This window comes from Chiloscyllium punctatum, chromosome 38, assembly GCF_047496795.1.
Source record: "Chiloscyllium punctatum isolate Juve2018m chromosome 38, sChiPun1.3, whole genome shotgun sequence".
In the NCBI taxonomy this organism is placed as follows: domain Eukaryota; kingdom Metazoa; phylum Chordata; class Chondrichthyes; order Orectolobiformes; family Hemiscylliidae; genus Chiloscyllium; species Chiloscyllium punctatum.
In genome coordinates this window covers 3,883,552-3,904,266 of record NC_092776.1, presented here as the reverse complement: position 1 = coordinate 3,904,266, position 20,715 = coordinate 3,883,552, and the positions used below count along the sequence as shown (strand labels likewise).

Below are 20,715 nucleotides of genomic sequence, written 5' to 3'. Positions count from 1 at the left end.
TGGTTGATCTGTTGTTTTGTATAATAAACATAGTTAAAGCTGAACCTAGAGCATTGCATTATTATATTTCAGGGGTGGAACACCTCATTCAAGTCAAAAATAAATTATAATTTATCAAGCCAGATTTCAGTCTGGGATCTGACTTGTTGAGTAATGACATTAGGTGGGATCATTACAACACTGTCTCTTTTGTAACTTGTGATTCGTGCCTGTGAGAGTGTAATTGATACTGTGTTGTTATTCAATCTCTCTCAGGGTTAATCAATAATAAAATTCCTCTTTCTTTCATTCAGGAGAACCTTGCAATGGACAGATTGAACTTTTAATTCCAACACACATATTGTTAAAAAAAAAGGACTGCTATAACCAAAAGCTAACCTTAGATCGAAATTCATTGACAGTGAGACAGTGTTCACTGTGGGCCCAAGGAATGTCACCCCTGTACAGATTCAGGGAAACTTCAAACAGAAAGACTTCAAAGGTGGAGCTAACAAAACCCCTCTCAGAAGGATAACACCTACTGGCGTGATATTGGTGGTTCAGCTTTCTAGGAATACCCAAAGAATCAGTTAAAAACTGAGTGTAACTCCTGCTGTGCGTGTGTTAGTGGCCTGATGCGATAGTGTGTGCACTAATGTTCTTTGAGGACAGCTCTTAAACATCCCTACACTGCAAATAAAGAGGAATAATTCTCTCTCTCGCTCTGAGTGCTGTCAGCTACTACCTAAAGGAAACAGGCAAGAATTTAAATTAACCTGCAAAACAAAATTGACTTCTCAGCTACCAAACTCAATGCTATCCATATCATCCAGTGTAACAGCTGCAATGTCCTATTAACTTCTCTTCCATCGTTAACAACTCAGAAATGTTGCATAATTTTTTTAATGGTTTATTTCACCCTCTTCATTCCTATTCTGTGTGTATGCAAGTCACATAATTGTTTCTTCTCATGTTTAGTAACTGAGAAGCCACCCGTTTGTTAACTCAAGAGAGCCTGCTCCTTTTAAAGTGTAACTTACTTTGAGCTGGGAGAAAGGATGACTTCCTTTAGAAAGTAACCTTGTTGTGACCAACTGAAGAAACGGTTGAATAAAGAAGTTGGTCAGTTTGTCATCCCTTTCTAGGGAGATTAGCCGTTAGGGGTATACCAAATGAAACTAACAAATTGTGGAACCTCATCGAAGGGCTGGACCAAACTAATTTGATTGGATTGCACAATTGCCAATGGCCCTCAAATATCATGCTGTGATATTTATGTTCACTTGTGTAGCATAAATCCGAGACATGGGTCACATAGCACTGAAAAATAAATGAATTTTTATTACCGGTCATGGTGTCTCAGTGGTTAGCACTGCTGCTTCACAGCACCAGGGACCCAGGTTCATTTCCCACCTCGGGTGACTGTCTGTGTGGAGTTTGCACATTCTCCCCGTGTCTGTGTGGGTTTCCTCCGGGTGCTCTGGTTTCCTCTCACAGTCCAAAAATATGCAGGTTAGGTGAATTGACCATGCTAAAAATTGCCCATAGTGTTAGGTGTAGGGGAATGGGTCTGGGTGGGTTGCTCTTCAGAGGGTTGGTGTGGGCGTGTTGGGCCGAAGGGCCTGCTTCCACACTATAGGAAATCTAATCTAATCTAATCAAAGGTCCTGGTGCTTTTATACACTACAAGCACAGGCAGGGAATTGCAAGTTTGGGCTCAAGCTAAGCAATTCCATGTACGGTCATATGTGAGCCTCAGCACATCATTCTGCAAGAGGACTCGGTAAGATGGAAACTGAGACCTTTATACCATTAGGTCACATGATAATCACATCATCTGCATATCCCTTTAAGATATATCACACATTTGCTGTGAAACATAACATAATAGTAACAAGTGGGCGGCACGGTGGCACCGTGGTTAGCACTGCTGCCTCACAGCGCCAGAGACCCGGGTTCAATTCCCGCCTCAGGCGACTGACTGTGTGGAGTTTGCACGTTCTCCCTGTGTCTGCGTGGGTTTCCTCCGGGTGCTCCGGTTTCCTCCCACAGTCCAAAGATGTGCAGGTCAGGTGAATTGGCCATGCTAAATTGCCCGTAGTGTTAGGTAAGGGGTATGGGTGGGTTGCGCTTCGGCGGGTTGGTGTGGACTTGTTGGGCCGAAGGGCCTGTTTTCACACGGTAAATAAATCTAAATCTAAATCTAAATCTAAAGTGTGTTAAACAAATATCTCCAAATCTTGTAGCAGCCAAACAAGAGAAAACATCTTTAATGTCTTTCTGAAATGGCTGAGCAAGCTATTCATTTGTATCAGACTGTCATCTTTGCGACCGTGCGAGATGTTTACTCAGCCTCTCATTGTTTTTAGCGTGCAAGGCCCTTTTAAAGCTTTGGGGCAGTAAAAAGGGTCGATATGTTCACAGGCTGCACAGGGATATTTGGCTTGTCTCAACTTCATGTGACTGCACAGGTTAGGGGGAATATTGCTCATCATCAAATGTTTGAGTCCAGCCAACATCCAATATCCCTTGAAAGGTTTTAAAGAAGTGAGCATTCGTCCCTGTTCTTTCTCCCGTGACAATGAAATCCTGCACCAGAATGTTTCATGTGAAGTCAATCACCTTCCATAATATCAATGTGAGGTGCTGCATTTTGGAAAAGCAAATCAGGGCAGGACTTATACACTTAATGGTAAGGTCCTGGGGAGTCTTGCTGAACAAAGAGACCTTGGAGTGCAGGTTCATAGCTCCTTGAAAGTGGAGTCGCAGGTAGATAGGATAGTGAAGAAGGCGTTTGGTGTGCTTTCCTTTATTGGTCAGAGTATTGAGTACAGGAGTTGGGAGGTGATGTTGCGGCTGTACAGGACATTGGTTAGGCCACTGTTGGAATATTGCTTGCAATTCTGGTCTCCTTCCTAGCTGATGTTGTGAAACTTGAAGGAGTTCAGAAAAGATTTGCAAGGATGTCGCCAGGGTTGGAGGGTTTGAGCTATAGTGAGAGACTGAACAGGCTGGGGCTGTTTTCCCTGGAGTGTCGGAGGCTGAGGGGTGACCTTATAGAGGTTTACAAAATCATGAGGGGCATGGATAGGATAAATAGACAAAGTATTTTGCCCGGGATGGGAGAGTCCAGAATTAGGGAGTATAGATTTAGGGTGAGAGGGGAAAGATTTAAAATGGACCTCAGGGGCAACTTTTTCATGCCGAGGCTGGTGTATGGAATAAGCTGCCAGAGGAAGTGGTGGAGGCTGGTACAATTACAGCATTTAAAAGGCATCTGGATGGGTATATGAATAGGAAGGGTTTGGAGGGATATGGGCCAAGAGCTGGCAAATGGGACTAGATGAGATTAGGATATCTGCACAGCATGGATGAGTTGGACTGAAGAGTCTGTTTCTGTACTGTACATCTGTATGACTCTGACAAGATTCTATGCTCCAATATTCCCTCCCTAAATCTCTTCACCTCTCTCATCTCCTTTAAGACCCATGTTAAAACCTACTGGTGCGGCCGCATCTGGAATATTGTGTGCCGTTTTGGTCGCCATACTATAGGAAGGATGTGGGGGCACTGGAACGGGTGCAGAGGAAGTTTACCAGGATGTTGCCTGGTATGGTAGGAAGATCCTATGAGGAAAGGCTGAGGCACTTGGGGTTGTTTTCATTGGAGAAAAGAAGGTTTAGGGGTGACTTGATAGAGGTGTACAAGATGATTAGGGGGTTAGATAGGGTTGACAGTGAGAACCTTTTCCCACGTATGGAGTCAGCTATTACAAGGGGGCATAGCTTTAAATTAAGGGGGGGTAGATATAGGACTGATGTTAGGGGTAGGTTCTTCACTCAGCGAGTCGTAAGTTCATGGAATGCCCTGCCAGTAGCAGTAGTGGACTCTCCCTCTTTATGGGTATTTAAGCGGGCATTGGATAGGTATATGGAGGATAGTGGGTTAGTGTAGGTTAGGTGGGCTTGGATCGGCGCAACATCGAGGGCCAAAGGGCCTGTACTGCGCTGTATTCTTCTATGTTCTATGTTCTATGTACCTCTGTAACCCCTGTGCTAACGTCTCCTCCTTCAACACGGTTTCAGATATTGCCCCTCTAAGGCAATTTGGAATGTTTTGCTACTTTGAAGGATCTGTGGGAATGTACATTGTTGTTGTTGAAGGATGAAACACCACAGCCTGTGATTTGTGAAAAAAATAAACTGGAAAAAAATTGTTGGAGCAACATTTTTCATCAAACAAAGTGAATGGCCTGAAGCAACGTCTGTAAACAAACAGTGAAATTGTTTTCTTGTTTTGGCCAAAACTTTCTGTGATCAAAATCTAACTGAGAGATGAAAGCCAATTTTTTTCTAACAATGTCCTCTTGTCTTCATCCTGCAGATTCTTATCGCTCTTTGTTATTGTCGTTTACTCCAAACTTGGAGGATTACAACCCAGACATTCCCGAATGGAGGCACGATCTCAGTAAGCTTGTCAAAAGAACTCTGCAACAAGTAAGTTGGAAAAGCACCAACACCCTCGAGAGAATGACTTCACCCAGTACACCTTTCTCTATAACTTCATTAGATTTGTGAAGGAAACTCTGTTCACGTTTTATATCCACACAAGTTACAATTTCGGGTAAGTTTAGCTGCTAGGAGATAACGCCTTGTTTGCACAGAACATGCCCAGTAGCTTGACATTATGACATCAATTAATGGAGATGCCAAATGAAATTTGGCCTTTATTGCTACAGGGAAGTCTTGTTACAACTGAAAAGGGTGTTGATGACTCATCTGAAGTATTGTGTACAGTTTTGGTCCCTATATTTGAGAAAGGTAATCCTGGCATTAGAGGTATTTCAAAAAGCGATTCACTGGACTGATTTTTGAGGTGAAGGTGTTGATTTATAAAGAACAATTAAATGGGTGAGGCCTTTATTCATTAGTGTTTCAAAGATTGAGCAGTGATCTTATTGAAACATACAAGATTCTGAGGGGGCTAGATGTTCACAAGATGTTTCCATCCATGGGGACATCTTGAATTAGGAGCCAGAGTTACGGAATAAGGAGATGCACATTTTGTACGGCGATGAATGCCTTCTCCGAGAGAGAAGTGATTGTCTGGAATTCTCCAACCCGGATATTGTGGAGGCTAGATCACTGAATGTACTTAAAGACATGGCGGACTTTTGATCTATTGGGGAGCTGAGCTGGCACATCGAGGCAGATTATCTGTAATCTTGTTGAATATTGAGCAATCCCTCTTCAGTACTTGCACAGGCACTGTGCCCCAACTCTTCCATTGTTACATCGATGACTGTGTCAGTGCAGTGTCCTGCACCCAGGCTGAACTGGAGCAGTTCATCGACTTGGCCCACAACTTCCACCCCGCCCTCAAGTTCACTTGGTCCATTTCGGACACCTTCCTCTCTTTTATTGATCTCTCCATCTTTGGCGAGAGTCTCCAGACTGACATCTAGTAAAAACCCACAGACCCCCATAACTACCTGGACCACACCTCCTCCCTCCCAGTATCCTGCAAGAACTCCATCCCGTTCTCCCAATTCCTGCATCTCTGCTGCATCTGCTCGGACGAGGAGACATTCCACTCGTGAGCATCCCAGATGTCCACCTCTTTTGAACAATGTGCTTTTCCTCCCCATCATCCAGACAGCCATCTGCCGCACCTCCCCCATTCCCTGTTCCACTGTTCCAAACCCCACACGCCCAGCACAATAAAGGCTGAATCCCCCTTGTCCCCCCACCATCCCACCAGTCACCACATCCAACGTATCATCCTTAAACACTTCTGCCAAATCCAAACAGGCCCTCTCTGCCTTCTGCAAGGACTGTTCCCTCTGACAGTCCTTGATTTGTGCCACTCTCCCCACCCCGAACCCCCAGGCACCTTCCCCGCAACTGGAAAAGATGCAAAACCTGTTGGTATATCACTCCCCTCACCTCCATCCAGGGCCCCATATAGTCCTTCCAGGTGAGACAGAGGTTCACCTGCCTCTCTTCCAACCTAGTTTACTGCATCAGGTGTTCCCGATGTGGTCTTCTCTACATCAGGGAGACTGAGTGTAAACTGAGGGAACGGTTCACAGAGCATCTCAGCCAGGCCCGCAAAGGCCGACCAGAACTCCCAGTCAACGTCCATTTTAATTCACCTTCCCACTCCCTTTCTGACATGACCATCCTTGGCCTCCTCCGAGGAGAGTTTTGTGCAGCTGCAACATGACCTCATGGCTCCAAAACTCAGTCCCTTTATCAATAAAAGCTAACACACCGTATACCTTCTTAACAACCCTATCAACCTGGGTGGCACCTTTCAGGGATCTATGTACCCGGACACCGAGATCTCTCTGCTCATCCACACTACCAACATTCTTACCATTAACCCAGTACTCTTTATTCCCGTTGCTACCTCAAACTTGTCTGCATAAAACTCCATTTGGCACCTCTCAGCCTGGTTCTGCAGTTTATCTAAGTCCCTCTGTAACCTGCAATATCCTTCGGCACTATCCACAACTCCACCACCTTTAGTGTCATCTGTGAATTTACTAACCCATCCTTCTACACCCTCATTCAAGTCATTTATAAAAATGACAAACAGCAGTGACCCCAAAACAGATCCTTGCGGTACTCCATTCATAACTGAACCCAGGACGAATATTTCCCATCAACCACCACCCTCCGTCTTCTTTCAGCTAGCCAATTTTTGATCCAAACCACTACATCACCCTCAATCCCATACCTCTGAAAGATCTAATATACAGTCAAGTAGTTCTTTGTAGTATTGTTAGTTTATTTATTTGTTTAACCTTGGCAAGTATTAGAGGCTGAATCTTATAGAGCTCTGAAAGCTGTTGGCGATGATAAAAAAATCCAGCAGAATCATGTCAGAAGTCCAGCAAGGCTTTTCTAAAGATTGAGAGCAAATTGTTGCATTTTCAAGCATCATTCCAGGCATTGAGATGAAATTGTCATGAGAGAGCAGGGAAATACTATTGAAGGGGATCGTTGCTTGTTGAGATTCTCATTGACTGCATATCTCACCTCATGAATATACACTGTCCTGTCTTACCACCCACTGGGAAGAAACGCCATGTTGACGTGTCTGAGAGGACTTCAACTTTTACTGCTTGTTCCTTCAGGCCGCCATCTTGAATACCTGGCATCAATATCTCAGGGCATACTCCAGACGAGTCCCATCCTCGCTCCCCTTCCCCCGCCTCCTTTCTTTGCCTGCTGGCATCTATCATGCACCAGCCTCTCTGCATCATTATGACACATCTCCCATCCATGTACAATATGCTCAGTTGGCTGATTTGGCTGGACAGCTGGTTTGCAATGCAGACTAACGCTAACAACATGGGTTCGATTCCTGCCCCACCAGCTGAGGTAAATATGAAGGACTGTCCTCTCCACTTGGTCCACTGAGATGTAGTGACCCTCGGATCAAACCACCACCAATCACCTCTCTCCAATGAGAGAGCATTGCTATAGTCTGAGAGGATTATGGTGACCTTCCTTCTGAACTTTAATGTGGATCCTCAAGCACATCAGCAACAAAATATTGCAAAGACATTTCACAGGCAGACAGGATCTCAGGGTGACCCTCTCAGTCTCTCACTGCCTACTCACTATGATTGTACCTGAAAGCTCATTGGGTCTTCGCTATGCCCCATCCTCAGGGTACTCTCCCTCAGCCACAGCAGCGAGGCTCATGGGAACCCTGTGGTTTACTGTCTTGTTGCTTATGTCAGGACGCTGGTCATGGTTGTCAGAATTCCTCAGGCAAGTCCAGGCGAATTACTATACTGATTAAGTTTTGCATATTGGAAAGTATACCTCCTCAATCATTATCCTAACCCTCTCTGCAGCCGGTCTGGTTTTGTTTAGCCTTTTATTTTCTGTTTGTACTGTTTGCACTAACAACAAGCGAACAGGAGGGAAGTGACAAAGGTAGAACATAGAACATAGAACAATACAGCACAGAACAGGCCCTTCGGCCCACGATGTTGTGCCGAACATTTGTCCTAGCTTAAGCACCCATCCATGTACCTATCCAATTGCCGCTTAAAGGTCACCAATGATTCTGACTCTGCCACTCCCACGGGCAGCACATTCCATGCCCCCACCACTCTCTGGGTAATGAACCTAGCCCTGACATCCCCCCTATACCTTCCACCCTTCACCTTAAATTTATGTCCCCTTGTACACTCTTGTTGTACCCGGGTAAAAGTCTCTGACTGTCTACTCTACCTATTTCTCTGATCATCTTATAAACCTCTATCAAGTCACCCCTCATCCTTCGCCGTTCCAACGAGAAAAGGCCGAGAACTCTCAACCTATCCTCGTACGACCTATTCTCTATTCCAGGCAACATCCTGGTAAATCTCCTCTGCACCCTCCCCAAAGCTTCCACATCTTTCCTAAAGTGAGGCGACCAGAACTGCACACAGTACTCCAAATGTGGCCTTACCAAGGTCCTGTACAGCTGCAACATCACCTCACGACTCTTGAATTCAATCCCTCTGCTAATGAACGATAATACTCCATAGGCCTTCTTACAAGCTCTATCCACCTGAGTGGCAACTTTCAAAGATCTATGAACATAGACCCCAAGATTGCTCTGCTCCTCCACCTTACTAAGAACCCTGTACAGTTAACCCTGTATTCCACATTCTTATTTGTCCTTCCAAAATGGACAACCTCACACTTGACAGGGTTGAACTCCATCTGCCACTCCTCAGCCCAGCTCTGCACCACATCTAATTGAATTGAATTGGATTTATTGTCACGTGTACCGAGGCACAGTGAAAAGCTTTGTCTTGTGAGCAATACAGGCAGATCACAGAGTTAAGTAGCATAGATAGTAAATAACAGGTAAACAGCAGCAAAAACAAAAACACAGCTACAGGCGAATGTTAAGAGTTTGAGAGTCCATTCCATATTCTAACAACAGTGGGGTAGAAACCGTTGCGAAACCGGCTGGTGCATGTGTTCAGGCTTCTGTACCTTCTCCCCGATGGTAGAGCCTGTAGAAACACATTGCCAGGGTGGGATGGATCTTTGAGAATGCTGGTGGCCTTTCCTTGACAGTGGGTCTGGTAGATGGATTCTATAGATGGGAGGTTGGCCTTTGTGATTATCCAGATTGTGTTGGCCGGGAGTGTGTCGGCAGGGAGTGTGTCAGCAAGGAGTGTGTCTGCAGGGAGTGTGTCAGCGAGTGTGTCAGCATTGAGTGTGTCAGCAGGAAGTGTGTCGGCATGAAGTGTGTCGGCAGGAAGTCCATCGGCAGGGATTGTGTCAGCAGGGAGTGTGTCGACAGGGAGTGTGTCGGCAGAGAGTGTGTCCGCTGAGAGTGTGTCCGCAGCGAGTGTGTCAGCAGGGAGTGTGTCGGCAGGGAGTGTGTCGACAGGAAGTGTGTGGGCAGGGAGTGTGTCGGGAGGGAGTGTGTCAGCAGGGAGTGTGTCGACAGGGAGTGTGCCAGCAGGGAGTGGGTCGGGAGTGTGTCGGCAGGGAGTGTGTCGGCAGAGAGTGTGTCGGCAGAGAGTGTGTCGGCTGAGAGTGTGTCCGCAGCGAATGTGTCGGCAGGGAGTGTGTCGACAGGAAGTGTGTGGGCAGGGAGTGTGTCGGGAGGGAGTGTGTCAGCAGGGAGTGTGTCGGCAGGGAGTGTGTCACCAAGGAGTGTGTCAGCAGGGAGTGTGTCAGTAGGGAGTGTGTCGGCAGAGAGTGTGTCAGCAGAGAGTGTGTGGGCGGGGAGTTTGTGCAGGGAGTGTGTCGGCAGGAAGTGTGTCAGCAGGGTGTGTGTCGGCAGGAAGTGTGTCAGCAGGGAGTGTGTCGGCAGGGTGTGTGTCAGCGAGTGTGTCAGCAGGGAGTGGGTCGGGTGTGTGTCAGCAGGGAGTGTGTCGGCTGAGAGTGTGTCGGCTGAGAGTGTGTCGGCTGAGAGTGTGTCAGCAGGGAGTGTGTCGGCAGGGAGTGTGTCGACAGGAAGTGTGTGGGCAGGGAGTGTGTCGGGAGGGAGTGTGTCAGCCGGGAGTGTGTCGGCAGGAAGTGTGTCACCAAGGAGTGTGTCGGGAGGGAATGTGTCAGCAGGGAGTGTGTCAGCGAGTGTGTCAACATTGAGTGTGTCGGCAGGAAGTGTGTCGGCAGGGATTGTGTCAGCAGGGAGTGTGTCGACAGGGAGTGTGCCAGCAGGGAGTGGGTCGCGAGTGTGTCAGCAGGGAGTGTTTTGGCAGGGAGTGTGTCGGCTGAGAGTGTGTCCGCAGGGAGTGTGTCAGCGAGTGTGTCAGCAGGGAGTGTGTCGGCAGGGAGTGTGTCGGCAGGGATTGTGTCAGCAGGGAGTGTGTCGACAGGGAGTGTGCCAGCAGGGAGTGGGTCGGGAGTGTGTCAGCAGGGAGTGTTTTGGCAGGGAGTGTGTCGGCTGAGAGTGTGTCCGCAGGGAGTGTGTCAGCGAGTGTGTCAGCAGGGAGTGTGTCGGCAGGGAGTGTGTCGACAGGAAGTGTGTGGGCAGGGAGTGTGTTGGGAGGGAGTGTGTCAGCAGGGAGTGTGTCAGCGAGTGTGTCAGCAGGGAGTGTGTTGGGAGGGAATGTGTCAGCAGGGAGTGTGTCAGCGAGTGTGTCAACATTGAGTGTGTCGGCAGGAAGTGTGTCGGCAGGGATTGTGTCAGCAGGGAGTGTGTCAGCGAGTGTGTCAACATTGAGTGTGTCGGCAGGAAGTGTGTCGGCAGGGATTGTGTCAGCAGGGAGTGTGTCGACAGGGAGTGTGCCAGCAGGGAGTGGGTCGGGAGTGTGTCAGCAGGGAGTGTTTTGGCAGGGAGTGTGTCGGCTGAGAGTGTGTCGGCAGAGAGTGTGTCGGCTGAGAGTGTGTCCGCAGCGAGTGTGTCGGCAGGGAGTGTGTCGACAGGAAGTGTGTGGGCAGGGAGTGTGTTGGGAGGGAATGTGTCAGCAGGGAGTGTGTCAGCGAGTGTGTCAACATTGAGTGTGTCGGCAGGAAGTGTGTCGACAGGGAGTGTGCCAGCAGGGAGTGGGTCGGGAGTGTGTCAGCAGGGAGTGTTTTGGCAGGGAGTGTGTCGGCTGAGAGTGTGTCCGCAGGGAGTGTGTCAGCGAGTGTGTCAGCAGGGAGTGTGTCGGCAGGGAGTGTGTCGACAGGAAGTGTGTGGGCAGGGAGTGTGTTGGGAGGGAGTGTGTCAGCAGGGAGTGTGTCAGCGAGTGTGTCAGCAGGGAGTGTGTCGGCAGGAAGTGTGTCGGCAGAGAGTGTGTCGGCAGAGAGTGTGTCGGCTGAGAGTGTGTCCGCAGCGAGTGTGTCGGCAGGGAGTGTGTCGACAGGAAGTGTGTGGGCAGGGAGTGTGTCGGGAGGGAGTGTGTCAGCAGGGAGTGTGTCGGCAGGAAGTGTGTCACCAAGGAGTGTGTCAGCAGGGAGTGTGTCAGTAGGGAGTGTGTCGGCAGAGAGTGTGTCAGCAGAGAGTGTGTGGGCAGGGAGTTTGTGCAGGGAGTGTGTCGGCAGGAAGTGTGTTAGCAGGGAGTGTGTCTGCAGGGAGTGTGTCGGCAGGAAGTGTGTCAGCAGGGAGTGTGTCGGGAGGGAATGTGTCAGCAGGGAGTGTGTCAGTAGGGAGTGTGTCGGAGGGAGTGTGTCGGCAGGGTGTGTCAGCAGGCAGTGTGTGGGCAGGGAGTTTGGGCAGGGAGTGTGTCAGCAGGGAGTGTGTTTGCAGGGAGTATGTCGGCAGGAGGTGTGTCAGCGAGTGTGTCAGCAGAGAGTGTGTCAGCAGGGAGTGTGTCAGTAGGGAGTGTGTCGGCAGAGAGTGTATCAGCAGAGAGTGTGTGGGCAGGGAGTGTGTCATTAGGGAGTGTGTAGACAGGGAGTGTGTCAGGGAGTGTGTCAGCGAGTGTGTCAGCAGGGAGTGTGTCAGCAGGGAGTGTGTCGGCAGGGAGTGTTTCGGCAGGGAGTGTGTCGACAGGGATTGTGTCAGCACGGAGTGGGTCGACAGGGAGTGTGTCAGCAGGGAGTGTGTCAGCGAGTGTGTCAGCAGGGAGTGTGTCGGCAGGGAGTGTGGCCGCAGGGAGTGTCTCAGCGAGTGTGTCAGCAAGGAGTGTGTCAGCAGGGAGTGTGTCAGCAGGGAGTGTGTCGGCAGGGAGTGTGGCCGCAGGGAGTGTGTCAGCGAGTGTGTCAACAGGGAGTGTGTCAGCAGGGAGTGTGTCAGCAGGGAATGTGTTGGCATGGAGTGTGTCAGCAGGAAGTGTGTCAGCAAGGAGTGTGTCGGCAGGGATTGTGTCCGCAGGGAGTGTGTCGACAGGGAGTGTGCCAGCAGGGAGTGGGTCGGGAGTGTGTCAGCAGGGAGTGTTTTGGCAGGGAGTGTGTCGACAGGAAGTGTGTGGGCAGGGAGTGTGTCGGGAGGGAGTGTGTCAGCAGGGAGTGTGTCAGCAGGGAGTGTGTCAGTAGGGAGTGTGTCGGCAGAGAGTGTGTCAGCAGAGAGTGTGTGGGCAGGGAGTTTGTGCAGGGAGTGTGTCGGCAGGAAGTGTGTCAGCAGGGAGTGTGTCGGCAGGAAGTGTGTCAGCAGGGAGTGTGACGGCAGGAGGTGTGTCACCAAGGAGTGTGTCGGGAGGGAATGTGTCAGCAGGGAGTGTGTCAGTAGGGAGTGTGTCGGAGGGAGGTGTGTCACCAAGGAGTGTGTCGGGAGGGAATGTGTCAGCAGGGAGTGTGACGGCAGGAGGTGTGTCACCAAGGAGTGTGTCGGGAGGGAATGTGTCAGCAGGGAGTGTGTCAGTAGGGAGTGTGTCGGAGGGAGTGTGTCGGAAGGGAGTGTGTCAGCAGAGAGTGTGTCGGCAGGGAGTTTGGGCAGGGAGTGTGTCAGCAGGGAGTGTGTCAGTAGGGAGTGTGTCGGCAGGAGGTGTGTCAGCGAGTGAGTCAGCAGAGAGTGTGTCAGCAGGGAGTGTGTCAGTAGGGAGTGTGTCGGCAGAGAGTGTGTGGGCAGGGAGTGTGTCATCAGGGAGTGTGTCATCAGGGAGTGTGTCAGCGAGTGTGTCAGCAGAGAGTTTTTCAGCAGAGAGTGTGTGGGCAGGGAGTGTGTCAGCAGGGAGTGTGTCAGAAGGGAGTGTGTCAGCAGGGTGTGTGTCAGTAGGGAGTGTGTCGGCAGGGAGTGTGTCAGCGATGTGTCAGCGAGTGTTTCAGCAGGGAGTGTGTCGTCAGGAAGTGTGTCGGCAGGGAGTGTGTCAGCAGGGAGTGTGTCAGGGAGTGTGTCAGCAGGGAGTGTGTCGGCAGGGAGTGTGTCAGCGAGTGTGTCAGCAGGGAGTGTGGCCGCAGGGAGTGTGGCCGCAGGGAGTGTGCCAGCAGTGAGTGTCTCAGCGAGTGTGTCAGCAGGGAGTGTGTCAGCAGGGAGTGTGTCGGCAGGGAGTGTGTCGGCAGGGAGTGTGGCCGCAGGGAGTGTGTCAGCGAGTGTGTCAGCAGGGAGTGTGTCGGCAGGAAGTGTGTGGGCAGAGAGTGTGTCGGGAGGGAATATGTCAGCAGGGAGTGTGTCGGCAGGGAGTGTGGCCGCAGGGAGTGTGCCAGCAGTGAGTGTCTCAGCGAGTGTGTCAGCAGGGAGTGTGTCAGCAGGGAGTGTGTCGGCAGGGAGTGTGTCGGCAGGGAGTGTGGCCGCCGGGAGTGTGTCAGCAAGGAATGTGTTGGCAGGGAGTGTGTCAGCAGGAAGTGTATCAGCAGGAAGTGTGTCACCAAGGAGTGTGTCTGCAGGGAATGTGTTGGCAGGGAGTGTGTCAGCAGGGAGTGTGTCAGCAGGGAGTGTGTCGGCAGGGAGTGTGTCAACAGGGAGTGTGTCAGCAGGGAGTGTGTCGGCAGGGAGTGTGTCTGCAGGGAGTGTGTCAGCGAGTGTGTCAGCATTGAGTGTGTCAGCAGGAAGTGTGTCGGCATGAAGTGTGTCGGCAGGAAGTCCATCGGCAGGGATTGTGTCAGCAGGGAGTGTGTCGACAGGGAGTGTGCCAGCAGGGAGTGGGTCGGGAGTGTGTCGGCAGGGAGTGTGTCGGCAGAGAGTGTGTCCGCTGAGAGTGTGTCCGCAGCGAGTGTGTCAGCAGGGAGTGTGTCGGCAGGGAGTGTGTCGACAGGAAGTGTGTGGGCAGGGAGTGTGTCGGGAGGGAGTGTGTCAGCAGGGAGTGTGTCGGCAGGAAGTGTGTCACCAAGGAGTGTGTCAGCAGGGAGTGTGTAAGTAGGGAGTGTGTCGGCAGAGAGTGTATCAGCAGAGAGTGTGTGGGCAGGGAGTTTGTGCAGGGAGTGTGTCGGCAGGAAGTGTGTCAGCAGGGAGTGTGTCGGCAGGAAGTGTGTCAGCAGGGAGTGTGTCGGCAGGGTGTGTGTCAGCGAGTGTGTCAGCAGGGAGTGGGTCGGGTGTGTGTCAGCAGGGAGTGTGTCGGCTGAGAGTGTGTCGGCTGAGAGTGTGTCAGCAGGGAGTGTGTGGGCAGGGAGTGTGTCGGGAGGGAGTGTGTCAGCCGGGAGTGTGTCGGCAGGAAGTGTGTCGGCAGGAAGTGTGTCACCAAGGAGTGTGTCGGGAGGGAATGTGTCAGCAGGGAGTGTGTCAGCGAGTGTGTCAACATTGAGTGTGTCGGCAGGAAGTGTGTCGGCAGGGAGTGTGTCGACAGGGAGTGTGCCAGCAGGGAGTGGGTCGGGAGTGTGTCAGCAGGGAGTGTTTTGGCAGGGAGTGTGTCCGCAGGGAGTGTGTCAGCGAGTGTGTCAGCAGGGAGTGTGTCGGCAGGGAGTGTGTCGACAGGAAGTGTGTGGGCAGGGAGTGTGTTGGGAGGGAGTGTGTCAGCAGGGAGTGTGTCAGCGAGTGTGTCAGCAGGGAGTGTGTCAGCAGGAAGTGTGTCGGCAGGAAGTGTATCAGCAGGAAGTGTGTCACCAAGGAGTGTGTCAGCAGGGAGTGTGTCAGCAGGGAATGTGTCGGCAGGGAGTGTGTCGGCAGGGAGTGTGTCGGAAGGGAATGTGTCAGCAGGGAGTGTGTCAGCGAGTATGTCAGCAGGGAGTGTGTCAGCAGGGAGTGTGTCAGCAGGGAGTATGTCAGCAGGGAGTGTGTCGGCAGGGAGTGTGTCGGCAGGAGGTGTGTCACCAAGGAGTGCGTCGGGAGGGAATGTGTCAGCAGGGAGTGTGTCGGGAGGGAGTGTGTCGGAGGGAGTGTGCCAGCAGGGAGTGTTTTGGCAGGGAGTGTGTCGGCTGAGAGTGTGTCCGCAGGGAGTGTGTCAGCGAGTGTGTCAGCAGGGAGTGGGTCGGCAGGGAGTGTGTCGACAGGAAGTGTGTGGGCAGGGAGTGTGTTGGGAGGGAGTGTGTCAGCAGGGAGTGTGTCAGCGAGTGTGTCAGCAGGGAGTGTGTCAGCAGGAAGTGTGTCAGCAGGAAGTGTATCAGCAGGAAGTGTGTCACCAAGGAGTGTGTCAGCAGGGAGTGTGTCAGCAGGGAATGTGTCGGCAGGGAGTGTGTCGGAAGGGAATGTGTCAGCAGGGAGTGTGTCAGCGAGTGTGTCAGCAGGGAGTGTGTCGGGAGGGAGTGTGTCGGCAGGGAGTGTGTCAGCAGAGAGTGTGTGGGCAGGGAGTGTGTTTGCAGGGAGTGTGTCGGCAAGAAGTCTGCAGGGAGTGTGTCAGTAGGGAGTGTGTCGGCAGGGAGTGTGTCGGCAGGGAGTGTGTCAGCAGAGAGTGTGTGGGCAGGGAGTGTGTCAGCAGAGAGTGTGTCGGCAGGGAGTGTGTCAGCGAGTGTGTCGGCAGGGAGTGTGTCGGCAGGGAGTGTGTCTGCAGGGAGTGTGTCTGCAGGGAGTGTGTCGGAAGGGAGTGTGTCGGCAGGAAGTGTGTCGGCAGAGAGTGTGTCAGCAGGGTGTGTGTCAGTAGGGAGTGTGTCGGCAGAGAGTGTGTCAGCAGGGAGTGTGTCGGCAGGAAGTGTGTCGGCAGGAAGTGTGTCAACGAGTGCGTCAGCAGGGAGTGTGTCGGCAGAGAGTGTGTCAGCAGGGTGTGTGTCAGTAGGGAGTGTGTCGGCAGAGAGTGTGTCAGCAGGGAGTGTGTCGGCAGGAAGTGTGTCGGCAGGAAGTGTGTCGGCAGGGATTGTGGGCAGGGAGTGTGTCAGAAGGGAGTGTGTCGGCAGGGAGTGTGTCAGAGAGTGTGTCAGAAGGGAGTGTGTCAGAAGGGAATGTGTCAGCAGGGAGTGTGTCAGCGAGTGTGTCTGCAGGGAGTGTGTCAGCAGGGAGTGTGTCAGCGAGTGTGTCAGCAGGGAGTGTGTCGGCAGGGAGTGTGTTGGCAGGGAGTGTGTCAGCAGGGAGTGTGTCGGAAGGGAGTGTGTCAGCAGGGAGTGTGTCGGAGGGAGTGTGAGAAGGGAGTGTGTCAGAAGGGAGTGTGTCAGCAGGGAGTGTGTCGGCAGGGAGTGTGTCATCAGGGAGTGTGTCAGCAGAGAGTGTGTCAGCAGGGAGTGTGTCAGCAGGGGGTGTGTCGGCAGGAAGTATGTCGGCAGGGAGTGTATCAGCAGGGAGTGTGTGGGCTGGGAGTTTGGGCAGGGAGTGTGTCGGCAGGAAGTGTGTCGGCAGGGAGTGTGTCGGCAGGGAGTGTGTCAGCAGGGTGTGTGTCGGCAGGAAGTGTGTCACCAAGAAGTGTGTCAGGAGGGAATGTGTCAGCAGGGAGTGTGTCAGTAGGGAGTGTGTCGGAGGGAGTGTCGGCAGAGAATGTGTCAGCAGGGAGTGTGTCAGCAGGGAGTGTGTCGGCAGGGAGTGTGTCATTAGGGAGTGTGTCGGCAGGGAGTGTGTCAGGGAGTGTGTCAGCGAGTGTGTCAGCAGGGAGTGTGTCGTCAGGACGTGTGTCGGCAGGGAGTGTGTCAGCAGGGAGTGTGTCAGGGAGTGTATCAGCGAGTGTGTCAGCAGGGAGTGTGTCGTCAGGAAGTGTGTCAGCAGGGAGTGTTTCGGCAGGGAGTGTGTCGGCAGGGAGTGTTTCGGCAGGGAGTGTGTCAGCAGGGAGTGGGTCGGGAGTGTGTCAGCAGGGAGTGTGTCAGCAGGGAGTGTGGCCGCAGGGAGTGTGTCAGCGAGTGTGTCAGCAGGGAGTGTGTCAGCAGGAAGTGTGTCGGCAGGGAGTGTGGCCGCAGGGAGTGTGTCAGCGAGTGTGTCAGCAGGAAGTGTGTGGGCAGGGAGTGTGTCGGAAGGGAATGTGTCAGCAGGGAGTGTGTCAGCGAGTGTGTCAGCAGGAAGTGTGTCAGCAGGGAGTGTGTCAGCAGGGACTGTGTTGGCAGGGAGTGTGTCAGCAGGAAGTGTGTCACCAAGGAGTGTGTCAGCAGGGAGTGTGTCAGCAGGGTGTGTGTCAGTAGGGAGTGTGTGGGCAGGGAGTTTGTGCAGGGATTGTATCGGCAGGAAGTGTGTCAGCAGGCAGTGTGTCGGCAGGGAATGTGTCGGGAGGGAATGTGTCAGCAGGGAGTGTGTCAGCGAGTGTGTCAGCAGGGAGCGGGTCGGGTGTGTGTCAGCAGGGAGTGTGTCAGCAGGGAGTGTGTTGGCAGGGCGTGTGTCGGCAGGAAGTGTGTCAGCGAGTGTGTCAGCAGAGAGTGTGTCAGCAGGGTGTGTGTCAGTAGGGAGTGTGTCGGCAGAGAGTGTGTCAGCAGGGAGTGTGTCAGCAGGGAGTGTGTCGGCAGGGAGTTTCAGGAGGGAGTGTGTCAGCGAGTGTGTCAGCAGGGAGTGTGTCAGCGAGTGTGTCAGCAGGGAGTGTGTCGGAGGGAGTGTGTCGGCAGGGAGTGTGTCAGCGAGTGTGTCAGCAGGGAGTGTGTCTGCAGGGAGTGTGTCAGCAGGGAGTGTGTCAGCAGGGAGTGTGTCGGAGGGAGTGTGTCGGCAGGGAGTGTGTCAGCGAGTGTGTCAGCAGAGAGTGTGTCGGCAGGGAGTGTGTCAGCAGGGAGTGTGTCGGAGGGAGTGTGTCGGCAGTGAGTGTGTCAGCGAGTGTGTCAGCAGGGAGTGTGTCTGCAGGGAGTGTGTCTGCAGGGAGTGTCAGCAGAGAGTGTGTCGGCAGGGAGTGTGTCAGCGAGTGTGTCAGCGAGTGTGTCAGCAGGGAGTGTGTCGGCAGGGAGTTTCAGGAGGGACTGTGTCAGCGAGTGTGTCAGCAGGGAGTGTGTCAGCAGGGAGTGTGTCAGCAGGGAGTATGTCGGAGGGAGTGTGTCGGCAGGGAGTGTGTCAGCGAGTGTGTCAGCAGGGAGTGTGTCGGCAGTGTGTGTGTCCGCAGGGAGTGTGTCAGCGAGTGTGTCAGCAGGGAGTGTGTCAGCGAGTGTGTCAGCAGGGAGTGTGTCTGCAGGGAGTGTGTCTGCAGGGAGTGTCAGCAGAGAGTGTGTCGGCAGGGAGTGTGTCGGCAGGGAGTGTGTCAGCGAGTGTGTCAGCAGGGAGTGTGTCAGCAGGGAGTGTGTCTGCAGGGAGTGTGTCTGCAGGGAGTGTTTCGGCAGGGAGTGTGTCGGCAGGGAGTGTGTCAGCGAGTGTGTCCGCAGGGAGTGTGTCAGCAGGGAGTGTGTCAGAGAGTGTGTCGGCAGGGAGTGTGTCAGCGAGTGTGTCAGCAGGGAGTGTGTCGGCAGTGTGTGTGTCCGCAGGGAGTGTGTCAGCAGGGAGTGTGTCAGCGAGTGTGTCCGCAGGGAGTGTGTCAGCAGGGCGTATGTCGTCAGTGTAATAAACATTCAGATTAATGGTGTGAGGGCCTTCAGTGGTCAAGAGCAACTGAGGGCAGATGCTGCAGGCAGTCGTGAGGGGAGAGCAGGAGCCTTGGTGGATCCGGAATACAGTAACAAAGGGAGTGTGCGTGCGAGATGTTGGATAGAAGATGGTTTTACTTCTGCTGACAGAATGGGGAAGGGTATTGAGCCTCCTCCTCCATGCAGCTGATCATTCATAGAATCCCTGCAAAGTAGAAAGAGGCCATTTGGCCCATCGAGTGCGCAGATACACCGCACCCAGACCCACGTCCCACTCTATTTGTAACTCCACATTTACCACAGCCAATCATCTCACCTACACATCCCCTGAACACTACAGGATAACTTACTGTGACCAGTCCACCCAACCTGCTGCCTCACAGCACCAGGAACCTGGAGTCAATTCCAGCTTCGGGCAACTATCTGTGTGGAGTGTGTACATTGTCCCCACATCTGTGTGGGTTTTCTCCCACAGTCCAGAGATGTGCAGGTTAGGTGGAATGGCCATGGGAAATTCCCCATTGTGGATAGGTGGGTTAGCCATGGGAAATGCAGGATTACAGGGATGGAATGGGTCTAGGTGGGATGCTATTGCGAGGGTTGGTGTATGCTCAAAGGACTGAATGGCCTGCTTCCACACTATAGGGATTCCATGACATTGGGCCTCCTGAACCAAAAGGAATGTTCGCTGCTGGTTGTCTGACCAAAGGGCAAGAACCCCAATGACCCAAAAAAAAATCCATATTCCCACATCAATGTGACAGAAAAGATTGTTTTTTGAAAAATTTCTAATTTAAAAGTTGAAAACGTTGTGAACAAGAGCCAGAGGGGAAGTGCTTTCTGAGAGGTCTCCATGAAGATGATGAATTGTGTCTGTCTTCACTAGGTTACAGCTGTACCTGAACAACAGATGCTGCTGGCCATTCTCCCTGGTTTACCAACTGCAGCAGAACTCTACATCCTTCCACACCGAGGTCCTGCAGAAGAGAAACTAAACCATTTGGATTTAGATGAGGTAAGTCACAGTTTGTTCAGGGAAAGTTCTGTTTTTTTCACAGATCAGCAAAGGGATACCCTGAGGGCAATAATGTGTGTTCCCATCCCAGCTGATGGTACAGCTAGGCAAGTCAGACACCAGAATGAAACCTGGCTTGATGGATTTTATTTTCCTTATTTTCAGTTGGTAAACATGATGGGTCAGTCACTGAGACTGACTGACACGAGACTGCAGAATTACTTTAACAACAGAAGTCTAAGATTCGAATGAAGGAATAAATAAAATATATACAATGATTAGAATGATTGCTATAATCTTTAGCAAATAAAGTTTCAACGTTGTTCCAAACACTCATGTTCCGAGAACCTATCCCCTCCACCCAAAATACCTCAACTCTTCAGGTTTGAATTAACTTCCTCCTCCCCCCATCATATCTCGATTTTTTCGTTGTGTATAACTGACTACCATCACTTGGCCATGGACCATAGAGACAATTCAATGAGTCCTTCGCAAATCTGCCAACATGAGCTTCTCCATAAACCTAAACTTTATCAGTTTTAATAACCTAATCAAACCCTCCTGATTTGAAAGTTTCACAAAGTATTCTTCTTCTTCAGTAATTTATTACATTAACTGCTCTGAATCCTTCTTCTGAGAGAGAAACTAAACTTGCTTTTGAACTCAAAACTGATGTTTTCTAAACAGAACTGAAAAAAAAAGCTGCTTCTGAGGTTTTTTTTTAACTTGCTCATCTTATATTCTTCTGAACTGGAAGCAGAGCTGAAAGTCTGACATGTTTAACCTATCTGTCATAATCATAGTATGTTGGAAAAAGACAGTATAACCATCTTTTGATTCACAATTCAGGGGTTTCTCAGTCACCTGCTCTGTGACACATACTCAACTAGCTCTCACTTCCAGAAGGACTCTTTTTTAAACAAAATGGTTCACAGAAGTAACCAGAACCCATATGTCACTATTTTAAAATCCAAACTCCACAAACAATATGAACACTCATTAAAATTGCAGACTTTTGATTAGGTTTGTTTTATAGTCCAAAAATAGGCCTTGGGGCAAGAGCTATTTGGCACC

The 20,715-nt window shown here is 51.6% G+C and overlaps 1 protein-coding gene across 3 annotated transcripts in view; it reads left to right on the top strand.

The window, feature by feature from the left end:
* LOC140463298 (VPS10 domain-containing receptor SorCS1-like) overlaps nt 1-20,715 on the top strand; it is a 1,204,408-nt gene that overhangs the window by 1,119,671 nt on the left and 64,022 nt on the right. For all 3 annotated transcript variants that reach the window (XM_072557066.1, XM_072557065.1, XM_072557064.1), the window contains exons 22-23: nt 4,363-4,475; nt 19,513-19,641. In XM_072557066.1, the coding sequence (XP_072413167.1) occupies nt 4,363-4,475; nt 19,513-19,641 (242 nt within the window). The remainder of the gene's footprint in view (nt 1-4,362; nt 4,476-19,512; nt 19,642-20,715) is intronic.